Source organism: Peromyscus californicus, unplaced genomic scaffold (assembly GCF_007827085.1).
Source record: "Peromyscus californicus insignis strain IS unplaced genomic scaffold, ASM782708v3 Scaffold_4__1_contigs__length_199733344, whole genome shotgun sequence".
NCBI classification, from domain to species: Eukaryota; Metazoa; Chordata; class Mammalia; order Rodentia; family Cricetidae; genus Peromyscus; species Peromyscus californicus.
The window spans coordinates 176247927-176263478 of NW_026294562.1; the positions used below are offsets into that span (position 1 = coordinate 176247927).

At 57.3% G+C, this 15552-nt stretch overlaps 1 protein-coding gene across 1 annotated transcript; it reads right to left on the minus strand.

Annotated features, from left to right (window-relative positions):
* Positions 1-697: 697 nt before the first annotated feature.
* On the minus strand, positions 698-14417 carry Kcnc3 (potassium voltage-gated channel subfamily C member 3). The gene is given in 8 exon segments (XM_052714256.1): positions 698-2998; positions 3971-4030; positions 6071-6177; positions 6179-6198; positions 6433-6624; positions 7304-7333; positions 8700-9807; positions 13553-14417. Coding segments are annotated over 8 exon segments (2553 nt in total). The 5' UTR covers position 14417; the 3' UTR covers positions 698-2826.
* Positions 14418-15552: the final 1135 nt, after the last annotated feature.

The following is a 15552-nucleotide window of genomic DNA, read 5'->3' on the forward strand; positions in this document are numbered from 1 at the left end:
GATAGGCCGGCATCACCCAGCCCAGCTCCCACCTCTGTGCACCCCAAATGCAAATCAGAAAAGCCACTTTTAAATGAAAAGGAATCATTTATTGGGCTGGGGAGGGGCATGACACTGTTTTTTTGTGGGGGAGGGCTGACATGCGGCAGCTTCTGCATGGGTGGTTCATGCACCCTGGGTGGGCGTGGGGGAGGCTTGGGGGAGGAGCCTACCGACCCCTCCCTCCCTGCCTGCGGGTGGGCCAGGAAGACCCGCCGTTAGCACCAGTTGCAGACCTCCCCTCCCCCAGACTCAGGACCCGCCCCCATCCCTGAGAGCGCCCCTTGGCCAGCCCCTCCCGCGCCAGGCCAGGCCAGGCCCGTCTGCCCACTAGAAGTAGAGAAACTTATTGCTGTGAGTGTATGGGGAAGGAGGGGAGCTGCTGAGCTCAGGAAGACCCCCTTGCCCCCTGCCAATCATTCCTCCCCATCGCCCCGCCCCCAGCCCTAAGTCCGTGCGTCCCCCCACCAGCGCAGGAGGGGTGCGCGACGCATGCGTGTGTGCGTGTGTGTATGTGTGTGTGGGGGCGCGTCATGCAGCGCATGCGTGCAGTTGCAGGCACCCTGGCGGCCATGGGGAAAAGGGAGACCAGGACCTGGCTCTCCCTCCCCGAACCCCACACTATTTGGTAAATTGGGAGATATGAAGGGGGCAAAAATCACGTTTTGTAGACATTTATAATGATGGTAGCTTTTTTTTTTTAAAGCTTAACTAAAAAGCTGAATACGTGTGGGAAGCTGGAGAGCAGGAAGAGACAGTGGGAAGTGGTTGGTATCCTTCAAAAAGGACTCTTACCCCTTTTCCCCGTCCCATTTGTCTCTTTTGAGGGACGGGAGCCTGGGGGGGGGGGGCGAGATAATAGGGGCTATTTAAAGAAGTTGAACCCTTTGGCAATATTAGGAGTCCTCACCCCATACCCTGGTGTCTGGAGTCCCCTAGCCCTTTACCCTGCCCCTACCACATCCCACCCCACCCCTCAACCCCTGTCTCACCAGGGTTTAAAGTCCCAAGGGAAGGCTGGGGGCGGGGGACTCAAAATGCCCCTTGCATAGGAATCGTTGCATCAAGAATTGGGCCCAAGGACACTCCCACCGACACTCTGGTGGCGGTGGGAGGGTAACCTGAGGCTGTGGGAACAAGGGAGAGATTGCTAATTCTGCTGACCACCCTGCTCCAAAGGGGAGTTTAGGATTCTGGGACCAGTGTGGTCTCTGGGCTTGGGGGAGGTAGCATACTGGAGCCAAGATGGGATTTGAGAAAGTTTTCCACCACGAACGTGGCACGTGGTGGACAAGGAACGCTGGGAAGGGCAGGCTGAGGTCCTAGCCCAGGTGGGCATGTCCTCTTTTCCTACCACGTGGACCACAGCTTCTATGATCACTTTGGGGCTGTTTTAGGGGAAGAGGGGTTGCCGGAGATTGAACCCCGGGGACCTTAGCACATTAGGCAAGCTGTGTGCTTGACTGTCCTTAACTTGCTTTCAAGGTCAACACCCAACTGCTGCGCTGCCAGGACGCACTAGCCAGGTATGCGCTTGTGCCTGGCGCGTCCATGTTTTAACTACTTGGTCGTTTGTGCACTCTGCAAACTACAGCACACGAAGAGGGAACAGGGAACAGGAGTCTCACACTCTGGGAAACTGTGTGTTTTGGCACCATCTCGGTGAAAGGGGCTTTGAGGAAGGGGCTGCCTAGACAGATGCTGGATGGGGTGGGAGCTCCCTGGAATCAGACAGGCTGAGCCTGTTCAGGAAGGTCTGGCATCAGAGACGCCTGGGACTGAGGAGTGTGATGTCAGGAGGTTGGAGCTGTCGGGGTGTGGGGTGTGGGGGTGAGCTTAATGTATATGGGTGTGTCTGGGCAATGTTTGGGCCATGAGGACTGTCAGGTCCTGGAGGCTGAAAGTGAGCTGAGGAATACAAGGGTCTGGGAGGGTGGAAGAACACTGCGATGCAGGCCAGGTCAGTGGTGGATGAGTGGAATGATGGAGGTGTGGAGTGTGGGGCGCCGGCGTGCGCGGGGATGGGAGTGCAGGGTGCCAGGGTCAATCTCCGGAAGTTTAGGGTGCTAGTCTCATGTTCTGGGATAGAGTGGAGACAGGGTGGGGTGGAGGGTTCTGGGCCTGGAGGGCTAAGTCCATGCAGTGACTAGAGGGAGCAGCAGATCCCTGGAGGCGGGCGTGGGTGGAATGCACCAGCTGGAGTCCTCCAAGCCCGGGAGCAGCTGACAGAACCCCCACCCCGCAGCTGAGCTCCTCAAGGCTGCGGCTGATTAACCTGCTTTCCTTTCCATACATGTTCCTAGAGGGTTTTTTGTTTGGTTTTCCTGAATCGATTAGTGATGGGTGGGTCACCCTTTTGGGGAGTGATCAGGAAACCCCTAAAATGCCAGCCCCGACCCCAGAAGCTCCCAGCGGCCTTCCCTCCAACTCTCTGCACGCAGCTCCTGGCGGCTTATTGCTGAAGAGGGGGTCCGGGAGGCATGCAAACTGAGGTGGGTGCCCCAAGATGGAATCAGCTTTTAGTTATTTACAGGAGTCGATGGGAGGGGTGTTCTATGGCTCATGGAGACCTGAGGTTTGCTTTTTTTTTTTTTTTTTTTTTGGAGAGGGAGAGGTGGGGGAGCACAGGCTCCGGCCCCGCCCCCTCTATCCTGGGGGCTCTAGTATGTGGGGAGTGAGAGGCCGGGGGTGTCTGCTGGCATCATCTCTTTTGCATATTATTAGTGACTTTTTTTTAAAAAGAACCCTTTCCCCACCCCCCACTCCCAGCTCTTTTTGATCTTCCGATCACCCCCAGTCCCCCCACAGGGGGGAGGGAAGCACTAGAGGATGGAGGGCAGGGTGGGGGGAGCTCGGCGCGTGGCCCGGGGTGAGCCAGGGGGAGTGGCGAGGGGCGCGAGGCGCAGGGACACCCCGCTCAGGCCCACAATGCTGCTCAGGCTGCGGGACTTCTCGTAACCTGGGGAAGGAGCAGAGACAAGGGTGGGGGGGGGGGGGCGCGGGGTTGGGAGCCAGGGTGAGGGCACACAGAGACCCCAACAGGGAGAGAGAGGGGTGGAGAGGAGAGACACCCATAGGCAGGATGGGCGGGCCGAGGAGATGGAGAGAGAGGTGAAGAAATCGCAGTCAGTGGGCATCCACAAGAAAGGTGCAGACAGAGGGAAGGGGAGAGACAGGATTAGGAGGTGGGTGGTGCCCACTAAACCTCCCCACCCAACCTGCCCACCCCTCTTCTCTCCCTTCCCACGGTCCCCTGGTCTGAGGCCCAAAGGCAGCATTTGGCGAGGTGGGATGGTGGGCGGCAGGGGCTGGGGTGGAGGCAGCAGCTGGTGGAGGGGGCTGCGCGGGGGGGAGCTGGGGGCCTGGTGCAGGAGGGGGAGGAGATTCCCTGGGACCTTGTGATAAGAGTTCACCGTGTAGCCCAGGCTGTCCTCAATCGCACTATGTTGCCCAGGCTGTCCTAGAACATACTATATAGCTTAGGTTGGCCTCAAATTATGTAGCCCAGGCTGGCCTCAGTCTCACTGTGTAGCCCAAACTGGCCTCAAACTCACTATTTAGCCCAGGCTGACTTCAAATTCAGTAGGTAGGTAGCCTTGGACTAAGAGTCATGAGCCATTACACTCAGCATGGAGATCTTTCAAGAGTCCAGGACATGGGATAAGGTGGAGGATTCCAAAATTGGATGGGATCTGCTGGTGACAGGAAGCAGTAAGGTCACACAGCTCATGGGATCCCACATCAGGACCATGTGGGTGAGAGGTTTTTGTTTTTTTCTTTTTTGTTTTCTCTGCCAGCACCAGGGACTGGGATGGCTTTTCTAAGCATCCCAGGCTGGGAGGTGATACTCTAACTGCAGGAGGGTGCCCGGGGTGGGGGACAGAAGCCCAGTGTCTCGGGACACCCCCTCCCACCATTCCCAATTGCTAACCTGGGGGGAAGGGACAGGGGAAACCCGAGGGTCTCGCGAGGTCTCAGGCGGTGACAAGAGCTGGGGACAGAAATACAGAGAGTCAAGGATGGGGAATGGGAGGCAGATGGGGGGCTCCCCAACACAGGCTCGCTGTTGGGGGGACGGAGAAACGCCTGGACGTCTTCCTCCTCTCTGGTGTTTTCTGGGGGGGTGATGGGAGCAGTGAAATGGGGCAGCCAGAAACATCAAATATGGCAGGAGCTTCCGGGGTGGCCTGGGAGGGGAGGGCCAAGGGCGGGAGGAATGGGCTGGGTACAGCAATCAGGAGGTCAGAGGGTGAGTGAGGGCAGGCCGATGAGGAGGTCAGATCTTGGGGCAGGGAGTTCAGTCAGCCCCATCAGCTCCGGCCATCATTTGAGTTCGGTGAATGGATTTTGGTATCATATGCAAGAAAAGCAAGGGCCTCACCCACCCCACTGGGGTCCCCGGCCTTCCCCACACACTCTGCTTTACCCTCCATCCCACCAGGAACCCCTCAACAAAGGTTAAGGAATAGAGGTCTAGGTTCAAGCAGGGGTGGGGGGAGATGGGAGGAAGGGGGGAGGATTGATGAGATGGACATGGAAGGTGATGGGGAGGGTGTAGGAATGGCATGGAAGGCAGAGGCACACAGCCCCTCTGGACTAGCAGCCCAGAGCCTAGGTTCTCACGCCTGTCTGCTCCCAGTTGGCACTCTCTGGAGGTCTTTGGAATATGGAGGTTCCATACAGCCTTAGGCTGAGAGTAAGGATTCTTCATGTGCGTACATTTCTAAAGGAGGTGCTGTGTTGTTTCTGGAATGAGTAGGTAGTAGATAAACCCCTTCTGGCAACTTCTAGTCATGTGTAAGGCAGCAGCTAGCCTCGCCCAGCGCTGAGCTTTCGGCCCAGATGCTCTGGCACCCCTTCCTTCCCCCAGTTCAATCATGCTGTCCTTCCTGTTTTTTGCAGTATGGGAAGCAGAACTTAGGGTGTGCTAAGCAAGTGCTCCACCACTGAGCCACACCCCAGCCCCTCTGGGGGATTCTAGGGAAGAGCTGTACAGCCAAGGGACCAGCCCCCCAGGCTTTTCCGCACCCAGGGCCTGTGCACGTGGCCTTTGGTCCTTTCAGGTCTCATGTCACTTTCTCAGACAGGTTTCCCGAAGTTGGCTGTGGCGGTACCTACCCCCAATCATAGCACTGTCCACACTGAGAGAACACGTCAAGTCTGGGAGCGGCTCAGAGAGAACCTGAGCCTGCCAGAAAAGTCCTTTCCTCCTCATGGTGGGGCAATGTAACAGCTACCCCTGCTGTGTCCCAAAGTGTAGTAGCTAAAACAACAAGAAATTTGGGGTGGGGGCAGGGTCTTGTTTTGTAGCCCTAGCTAGCTAGCTTCAGTCTCACAATGGCCCTGGCCCAGCATCCCTGTGCTGTGATTACAGATGTGGACCACCACGCTCGGCTTTCCTGTCCCTCTTGACTGGCCACTGGCCTCCGACTCTTCACCCTTTCATCTCCACAGACCTGGCTCCAGCTAGGTCCCCATCCTCTGGTCCCGAGATGATCATCTAGCTTCCTTCCAGCCTCGTGAGCTGCTCTCTTTATCCATCTCCTGGCCGCTAGCTTGGCCCGCTTTCCTAGTTCTTATGTCTCTGTCTCTCCTCCGCTACGTCTATATCTGTTCTCTACTTGGCCCTCAGAGACCAAGTCTGCTCAGGGTGAACCCAGCTCAGAATCAGGGAGAACTCGCCTGGCTCCCTCACATCCTGCACTTAAGAGTGTCCGGGCACACAATCCATGGTAGTGACTGGATAGAAAATACCCAGAGAGGGATGTAGACAGGTGAAGGTAGGGTCAGCAGTGGGGTGGGGGATGGGGGTGAGCAGGTCAGAGGTGGAAGTTGGGGCTGGGTTAGTTCTGGAGTGTTAGTGAGGACTAGGCAAGTCCTGGGGTGACAGTGGGGTCAGTGTCAGGAACTGGGTGCAGCTGTCCACCATGGGTGAGGGGCTCGGTCAGTGGGAGAGCATGTTCTCAGAGAGGTTAGTCAGAGGTACGGAGGGAAGGGGAGTCAGGAGGGGCCATGGTGGGGAACTACTTACCCTAGGGGGAAGGGGGCTCGTCCACTAGGGGGATATCCAGGCCGCTGCGTTGGCGTTGAGGTCGGCCAAGAAGCTTGGGGGGCCTGGCTTACGCCAGTATGGGGGGGGCAGTGGGGGAGCACCAGTGGCTGGGGGGTGAGGGAAGAGGCCGGAGAGTCAGGGTGGGTGGGGGAGATGGAGATGGAATAAACACAGGTGAGGAAACCTGGGGCTCAAGGGGAGGGGGAAGGACAGGGAAGAAGGCAGTTTGGGGCTGAGGGGGAAACAGAGGAAAGTCCGGCACCTCCCCCATCCCCTCTCCTCCCTCCCCTGGGCTGGGGAGAGAGGAAGGGTCTCTGGGGAGCCCCTGGAGGGCACCTCACCTTTTCGGATGGAGCCATCAGGGGAAGGGGCGTAGTCAGTGACAAGGAAGCAAGCTCGGTCCCGGCTGTAGCGACCCCGGCTTCCGGGGGTGATCGGGCTCTTGTCTTCTGGAGACATGGCTGGCTGGTCGATAGCGGGGCAGTCCTCATGGGCCAATGCAGCTGCTGCAGGGTCCCCATTGGGGCGGGGGTCTACTGCAAGGTGAGGGGTCACAGACAGAGGACAGAGACTGAAGGGAGAAGGTGACAGCGAAGGGCACTGGAGGGACGGAGATTCAAGAGTGACCCTGGGGGCATGGGATACAGGGTTGCTGGGGAGATGGCTGGGGAGAGTGGGGAGGGCAAATGGGATCGAGGGTGTGGACAGAGACGAGTGCTAGAAAGTGGCAGGTGGGCTTCGTGAGTATCCGGACTGGGTATTGGGAGGGTAGCTGGGGCTGCTGTGGTTATGGCAGAATGGGCATGGTAGTGCCCACCTATCGTCCCATCACTCGGAAGACTTAGGCGGGAGGATTCTGAGTTTGAGGCCAGCCTGGGGTACATAGTGAGATTCCCCCCAAGAAAGAACAAAAAAACAAAACAAAAAGGTGGGTGCTGGGCACAACCAGCATCAAGGTGCCGAGCGCTGGCGGGGGACAGGGAGGATGTCACGGGTTGTAAAGTGGTTGCTTAGGGACAAGTGTGGGGTGCTGCAAAGGGCAGGGTGGGGAAGGGCTGGGAAGGTGAGGGAGGGTGAGGTGGGGGTCCCCTAGGTTCTGACTTGATCTATTTTTAATGGATGGGAAACTGGGTCAGTGGCTAAGGGAACAAGATGGGGGGCCGGGCAGACTAGCTCATTTTCTTGACCTACTTAAGGCTTGGGGGGGCTCACCTCCTTCCTCCAGGACACCCAAGTCACTGCCTGCAAGAAACAGAGTCCCCCAGGACACACGCAACACGCAAAATCAGGCACAGCCACCAGCTTTCTTGTCTCCTCCCTCCTCTTCTTGGCCTGTCTCCTTATTTTAAAAAATTCATTTGAGACAAAGTCTTGCTCGACAGCCCAGGCTGGCTTTGAACTCACCTCATCCTTCTGCCTTAGCTCCCCAAAAGTTGAGATAACAGGTGTGCTCCACTAGACCTGGCTGACTCTTCTGTAGCAAGAACTCTCTGGAGCACTCTGGGGATCCCTGTCTTTCCAGGTCCTCTGCAGACCCTGCCTGGCAGCTCTGCACCCTGACTGTTCTGCCCACAGAAGCCGCTTAAGTTTGGCCCGTGGTCTTCGCAGGTCTCTCCCTTTTGCCTGCAGGTGGGTCCTGAACGCTGTCCTGCTGACCGCCCACTCCATCTGTCTCCCTCTCTTAAACATGGTGGTATTTGGCAGTGTTACTTTTGCCAGCTCAGGCTGCCAGTCACATACTGTAATGGCGCCCGTCCCTAGCCTTCCTAGGAGTCAGGGGAGACTCTGGATTTTACACGGGTTCCTTTCTGAGACAGGACCTCATGGATCTCAGAGTGGCCTTGAAATCCTGATGTTCCTGCCTCTTCCTCCTAAGTACTGGGGTTACAAGCATGCATCGCCATGCCTGGCTCTCATTCCTTTTTCTTTTTTCTTTCTGTCTCTCCCTCTCTCTCTTCCCTTTTCTTCTCAAATACAAATAGGAGTATCTCTTTCTTAGGAAATTGTCTCTAAGAATGGGAGTGGACTAGTGGCCCAGGAAGCCACTCAAAACCATTCTTTGCTTGTTTTCCTGAGGCAGGGTCTCTGTATGTATGTAGCCCAGGATAGCCTCAAACATGGGTTGACCCTCCTTCCTCAGCCCCCAGTGTTGGAATTATGAGGGAGTGCCATGGGCCCTGCTATCTCTCTTCCCCTCCACCCTCCTTCCTTTCCCTTGCTCTTTCATTTGAGACAGGGACATGTAGCTCAGGCTAGCCTGGAACTCCTGATCCTCCTACCTTTACCTCCGAAGTATGGGAGGTACCAAGTGCCTCCAAGGGATGAGAGGCATGCCCCACCATACCTGGGTTTCCGAGTTTCTTTCTACAAACACTCTCACTATGGCCTCACTCTCACAAGAGCCTCTCAGAGCAGCCTGGCTACAGTTCCACCTTCAGAAACTCTCTTGCACACGGAGGCCTGTCTCTATGGCTCCTCCTGCCTCTTCTCTAGCCTTCCAGCCATTTGTCCTTTCTCCGTCTGCTGTTGCCTCCCACCCCACTCTGCCTGACCCTAAGAGACACCTTCCCCCGGGTCCCCCCACCCCCCAGTCCTGCCCCAGCCTTACCTGCTCTGTTGGTTTCAATCACCTCTTCTTGAGCCAGTGGGCAGGGCTCACCAGGGGCTGGCAGAGGAGGCAATCCCATGATGCCCAGTCCCCCAGCACCACCCCTGAGCAGCCCAGGGTGTGTGTGGGGTCCAGGTGGGTAGGCCCCAGCCACAGTCACCCCCATGGAAGGAGGGGTGATGGGCGGTGGTGGGCTGATGCCACCGCTGCCGTGGTGGGGGTGTGGTGGGGGTGGAGGTGGGGGGTCAGGCTTGCAGTAGTTGGGTGAGCCAGGCTGTGGAGGCCTGGGGATGTGTTTGTTTTTCTTCTTTGGCAATTTCTGCTTGGCCATAGCCAGTGAATAGTACATGCCGAAGTTGTTGACAATGACGGGCACAGGCATGGCAATGGTCAGCACGCCAGCCAGGGCACACAGCGCCCCAACCAGCATCCCAGACCATGTCTTAGGATACATGTCTCCATAGCCCAGGGTGGTCATGGTAACCACAGCCCACCAGAAGCCGATGGGGATGTTCTTGAAGTAGGTGTGGTTGGAGCCCAGGATGTCATCAGGGTCGGCACCAATTCGCTCAGCATAGTAGATCATGGTGGCAAAGATGAGGACCCCCAGAGCCAGGAAGATGATGAGTAACAAGAACTCATTGGTGCTGGCCCGGAGTGTGTGGCCCAGCACACGCAGGCCTACAAAGTGACGGGTCAGCTTGAAGATCCGCAGGATGCGAACAAAGCGGACGACGCGTAGGAAGCCCAGCACGTCCTTGGCAGCTTTGGAGCTGAGGCCTGAGAGGCCCACCTCCAAGTAGAAGGGCAAGATGGCCACACAGTCGATGATGTTCAGACTGCTCTTGAGGAACTCCACCTTATCCGGGCAGAAGGTGACTCGCATGAGAAACTCAAAGGTGAACCAGACCACACACACGCCTTCCACGTAGGTCAAGAAGGGTTCTGTCTCCACCTCCACATTGGTGATGTTCTCTGGGGGAGCCCCAGGGATTGGGGAGGCCTGCGTCACCGTCTTGTTGCTGATGTGGATGAAGCCCTCGTGTGTCTCCAGGCAGAAGGTGGTGATGGAGATGAGGATGAAAAACAGGGAGGCAAAGGCCACATACTGCAGGAGGATGGGAGAGAGAATGGGGTGACCAACACATTTGCATCACTGGAGTCTAAAAACCCTTCTAATGGCCTCCCATTCTCCACCTCAGGGCCATATCCCACGAGAATCTAAGTGTCCCCACTTACTGGTTCTGCCACTTCTAGCAACCCATTCTGAGAAAGGAACAGAGGCTCAGGGCAGGATTGCCACAGCTGACCCAGGGGAAGAGCACTTGCTGGGTTCCATATCAGAGTCCCCCAGGAGGATTCAGATAGTCTATTTGGGGATGGGCATGAGAAGGATGACCACACTACTCATGTCTCAGAGGTGTGGGACTCCACACGGAGCTGGGGAAGGGAGAGGGCAGGTGGGGACACAGGGCTTTATTTCTGTGGCACTCGGGATGCAATCCACAGCCTTATGCAAGCCAGATAAGCACTTGGTTCCTGAGATACATCCCTAGCCCTCTAACTTTAATTTTGATACAGGGTCTCACTAAATTGACCAGGCTGGCCTTGAATTTGTAGTCCTCCTGCCTCCTGAGTAGCTGGGATGACAGAACTGCATGCCACTAGGCCCATCTCAAAAGCCTGGGTTTGAATTTGTCGAACTGGAGCAAGGGTTAAGCTTTCTGGATCTGAATTTTGTTTTTTAATGGAATTGTTATGAAGATTTGGTGAGTGTACAGAGGGCTTGCTTCCAAAAACAGTGCTTGGCTGAGTGCCTGGAACACAGTGAGATCTGAGCTGTTACTAGGGTACAGTGGATCCGTTAGCTGGGGCAAGGATGAGGGGGTCAGAGATGGTTGGGGTCTAAGGACCCCAGCAAGTGAAAAATAGAGACCTGGGGGCAGTTTGGGGATGGAATGAAAGAGTGGATGTGGGGGAAGCTGAAGAGGGAAGAGGACTGAGAAGCCTTGTGGGTGGGGAGGGTTATGGTTCTGGAGAGGTAAATTCAGGAGCCTAGACTTTGGGCCAACGTCCAGCAACTAGGGAGTGAGTAGCTTATGCTTTGTCAAAGTGGGGGAGACCCAGAGTCTTGCTACATAGTAAGAAAGAGGGGGCTAGATCAGGATCTGGAAGAAGTTGAGCTAGGGTGTCAAGGTCCTAGGGATGGGGGGGCAGTGTTGGAAAGAGAAGGGTGCTGTGGGAGAAAGGCATGTGCTTGTGGGTCTGGACTTTTAACCTCAAGCAAAGGCCAGAGAAGGGGGCCAAGTGGGGGGAATTTGAATTTGAAGTGGGAAGAGGACTGAGAAGCCTTGTGGATGGGTACGGGTTATGGTTCTGGAGAGGTGAATTCAGGGGCCTGGACTTTGGGCCAGAGTCTAATAACTGGGAGGTGAGTAGGCCCTGGGCCTTAGGGTAGGCTAGGAGAGTGGTCAGTACCATAGACCACCGACTTGGTTTCTCTGCAGTGGAGAAGAGGCCAGAGGTCTCCGCAGAGCGCATGCCTGGGGCCTCCCCGCCCCCAACCAGCAGGCTGCGGTACTGCAGTGGGGGCGGGTCGGCCCGGCCCGGAGCAGGGCGAGCGGCGGCCAGTACCACGGACAGCTCCCCCGCCGCAGTGCGCAGCCGCAGTGGCCTGGTGGCCTTAACTCCTTCCAGGCTGAAGCGCCGCAAGCCGGCGCGCAGCCGCAGTACCTATGGCTTCGGCTTCGCAGTTAAAGGCCACCCGGCCTATAATTTGCCTAACCCCTTCCTCCCAGGAGCCCAAGGAAGGGTGGGCACCCGCTACAGTGCACAGGTGCAGGGTTGGTTTCCCCTGAAGTGACTCCGAGGGTACCAAGGCTCTACAAAGAAAGGAAAGCGGAGCCGGGAAGGTTGGACCCTGAGCTGGAAGGTGGTTTGTGTTCCCAACTTGCAAGAAGGTCCACCTGGAGGTTGGAAAGTACCGGGCACACAGCGGATATTCAAATAAACAAACAAATAAAGAATAAGTAAATAAATCGGTGCAATAAATAAATGAGTGACCTTCGTAGCCATTCTGGACCCCTAGCCTGACCATCACCCAAAGACTTCCTCACAGTCTCAGCACCCTTCAATGGGGTCACAGGAAGGAAGGGCGCCCCAAGCCATCGAGTGGGGGAGGAGATGCTCGGAGGCCAAAAGGAGCATTTGGGGCCATGTCCCTCCTGCCCCTCTTTCTTTCCCTTCCCCCCAACTCAACCCCAAATGTTGCCAATTCAGCGCTTCTCAGGACTAAAACTTTATGCGAAGCCTCCGGTCCCCCCCCCCCCCCCCCCCCCCCGCCCCAGCCCGAATGCGGCACTGCGGCTCTGCGTCCTTCCCGGCCCAGGACGCGGCGCGGTGGGGGCGGGGGGGGGGAGAATTGGGGGGAGGAGTGGCTCTCTGTTCCCCACTTTTGCTAGTGCCCTCTCTTTTCCTGAATTTACCCACCTGGCTATGCCCACACACCCTCCTCCAGGGTCTCCCCACCCGGAGGAAGTTTAGGAAGAGGGATAGCTCTGGCCAGAGCTATCAAGAGGGTATCCAGAAAGCCTGGGAAGTTACCGAGGCTTACAAACTTTTCCGGGAGAGGTCTTTGAGGGTATCGAGGGGTTTCTAGGATTCTGGGTTTACATCGGGGGAGGCAAATATAGGAGTGATTGTAGGGAGAGCTTGAGAAAGGGGAGGCAAGGCTGAGAGCAGAGAACCCAAGAGGGGGTGGGGGTGGGAATTGAAAACATCTGAGAAGTATCTGGACTTGGTGGTGGGTAGCAGGAGACAGGTCTCTAGATTGGAGGGAACTCAAACTTCTGAAAGTCACTTAGAATGAGAAAGTACCTGGGGAGGGAGAAATGGATATGGGAAGGAATCCCAGAAGCAGAGAAGTGTGCAGTTGGGGGGAAGGGATACGCTGCCAACTGTGGGCAATTCGGGAGGGGGGAAGAGACACATACTGAGGGCGCTAGAGAGGAGAGGTATGCTATGGGGGCCCTTTTGGAGACACAAGAGGAGTGGGTCCTGACTGTGGGAAGTCCTTTGCAGGGGGTTGGTGAAGAGGGTGAAAGAAGAATCTGGGAGAGGAGTTTACAAAGGGACCCCCCTCACACACACACACACACCTCCGGACTCAGCGTTGCAGCTAGGTCCTGGGGAAACTGTCCTGACCAGTAGTTTGGAGGTTCAGTGAGGCCCTGTGGGTTCTGTAGGGGCGGGGATCTTCTAGAACTTTGAAAGCTAAGAGCAGAAGATCACAAACAGCCAGGAGGTCCAAAGTTAGAGAGAAACAGAGATCTAGAAGTTAGGCCTAGGGAGAATGAGGGGGGTGCTCAAAGAGGAGTTGGAGAGGGGACTTTAGAGAGTCTGGGGGGGGGGGACGACGACACGGGAGGCAGTGTTTTTAACCTTGGGACACCGAGGATCGGGAATAAGTAAATGGCTTCGGGATGTTCAAGAAACGGGAAGTTGAGTTTTGGAGAGGCTGAGGACATTCTGAGGGCCTGAGACATTCTGAAGGTCTCAGAGGGTGTGTGGGAAAGGCGGGGGTGAACTGTCAGGGAACTCCAGGAGATTTTCTGTTAGGGAGCCATTTCCCAGGATCTACGATTACTTGGAGCAGTGGGTTGGAGTTTGGAAGGCCCGAGAGACGCTGAAGGTTCGGGAGGGGTGTGTTTGTAGAGGCGCAGGGAACTCCGGCTGCAGGGGGAAAGGGCTTCCAGAGGACTGGGGAGTCCGGGGGTTGGGGGGTAGACTTGAGGTGGAGTGTTCCGGGAGCAGAGGGGTTAGGATAGTTAAGGGTGCTCGGAGAGCGCGCTCACCCTGGCGGCCCGCGACGAGTAGGGGTCCTCGAAAAGCGCCCACACGCGGGGCTGCCAGCGCCGCCACCACGTGCCGCCCGCGCCGCCCGCGCCCCCGGCAGGTCCCCCGGCGCCTCCGCCCGCATCTTGGAAGCACAGACGCTTGAGCTCGCCGCCTGCTCCGTCCAGCCCTCCGCCTCCGGCGCCAGCCTCGTCGTCCAGGCCTGCATCGTGGGCACCTCCGGCGTTGGCGGAGTTGGCTGCGCCGGAGGAGTCGGGGGCCTCGAAGGAGTCGAGCGCCTCCTCTGCGTCGCGATGCTGGCGGTAGGTCATCCAGCAGCAGGCCTCCACGTCCGTCTCGTCGATGCCCCAGAAGCCTAGCTCCTCCTCAAAGAGCGGACCGCACACGTCGGCCGGGCAGTGCAGCTTGCCGGTGCGGTAGTAGTTGAGCACGTAGGCGAAGACGCCCGGGTGGCGGTCGAAGAAGAACTCGTCCGTACCCGGATCGTAGTCGAAGCGCGCGGCCGCCTCGGGCTCAGTCAGCCCGGCCAGCCGGGTCCCCGGCAGGGTGCGCAACGTGGAGCGGTACGTCTCATGGCGCACGCCGCCCACGTTGATCACGATCTTACCGCTGTCGCCGCCGCCGCCGCCGTGCCGCCCCATGGCCACCGCCGGCAGCCCGGGGCATGGCTCGGCGCGCCGGCCCCCGGGCCCGCAGGAAAGCGGGGTACCCGCCGGGGACGCGGCGGGGCCGAGTTGCGCGCACTGCTTCTGCAGCGGCGGCGGCGGAGACTCGAGCGGCTGCGGCGTTGGTGCCGGTTGCGGCTGCTGCTCCTCGGCCCCCTGGCGCCCGCGGAACGACCAAACGCACACTGAGCTCAGCATTAGACGGGGAGGTGGGGCTGGGGGCGGGGCCGCAGGGGCGGGGCCCTGAGGGAAAGGTAAACGTGATTGGGTGAGAGGAGACGATGAATGGATGAGGAGGGCGCGATTGGGTAGGTGGAGGGAGGACAAGAGCTGATTGGGCTAAGGGGCTGGGCGGGGCCACAGCTAGACGGACTCCGACCATGCCTAGCTAGAGGAGGTGGGGTTGCACAGAAGGTTCAGGGATTGGATCGTACCTAGAAGAGGGCGGGGCGTCAAGGGAACCCTAAAAATGCCTAACTCAGCAGCCCAGCGAAAATGGAGACCCTGGAGCCAGGTATGAGAAAGAGACAGGTGCGGTGGAGACAGGGGGATCAGGAGTTCAAGGTCATGCTACAGAGTGAGAAGGAGTATGTTACATGAGACGCTACCCCCCACACACACACACAAAAAGAGAAAAAAGACCTGATAGGCTGTTTTTTAAAAGGGAGGAACCACAGGAGGAGAAGCTGACGAAAAGAAACCAAACTGGTCACTGGCCTAAAGTCCTGGCAGGCAGTACCTATATTGAAAAAGCAGATGCACAGGGAAGGGTTTGATTAGGTTAACAGTGATTGGAAGCCCAAGAAATCAATAATCTTATTGGTCCGGGACAATGAGAGGAAGGGTCTCACTTAGGGGCGGGGGCGGGGGGAAGACGACCAGAACTGGAGGTGGAGATGGAACCTGATTAAATAAAAAACTGACAGAAGACAGAGAAGGGAAGACAGCAGGACAGTGGGAAGGGGTGGAAGGAGACGCCCGGGAACTTCTGAGTGGAAGCTAGAGAGGAGGGAGACGGCAAGCTGTAGAGTCCAAGGGGGCCTTAGGTTTGCTATCCTGACTCCGTCTCAGCCTCATCCCGGTAGCTGGGATGACAGACATACATCACCAGGTCCTGCTGGAGCTGCAAAATTGGACTTCGTTAGGAAGAGGATCCGATGGATGGAAGAGACACAGGTAGATAGATGGGTAGGGTCTGTAAGGGGTTGGAAACATCTCAATGGTCCAGAGGAAGGTGGGACTAATAAGTGGGTGGCAAAGTGGGGCGTTAAAAATGAGCATTCAGAGCTCCGGGAGCCGCTAGGCTCATGGGATGGAGAACGGGGAATGAGACA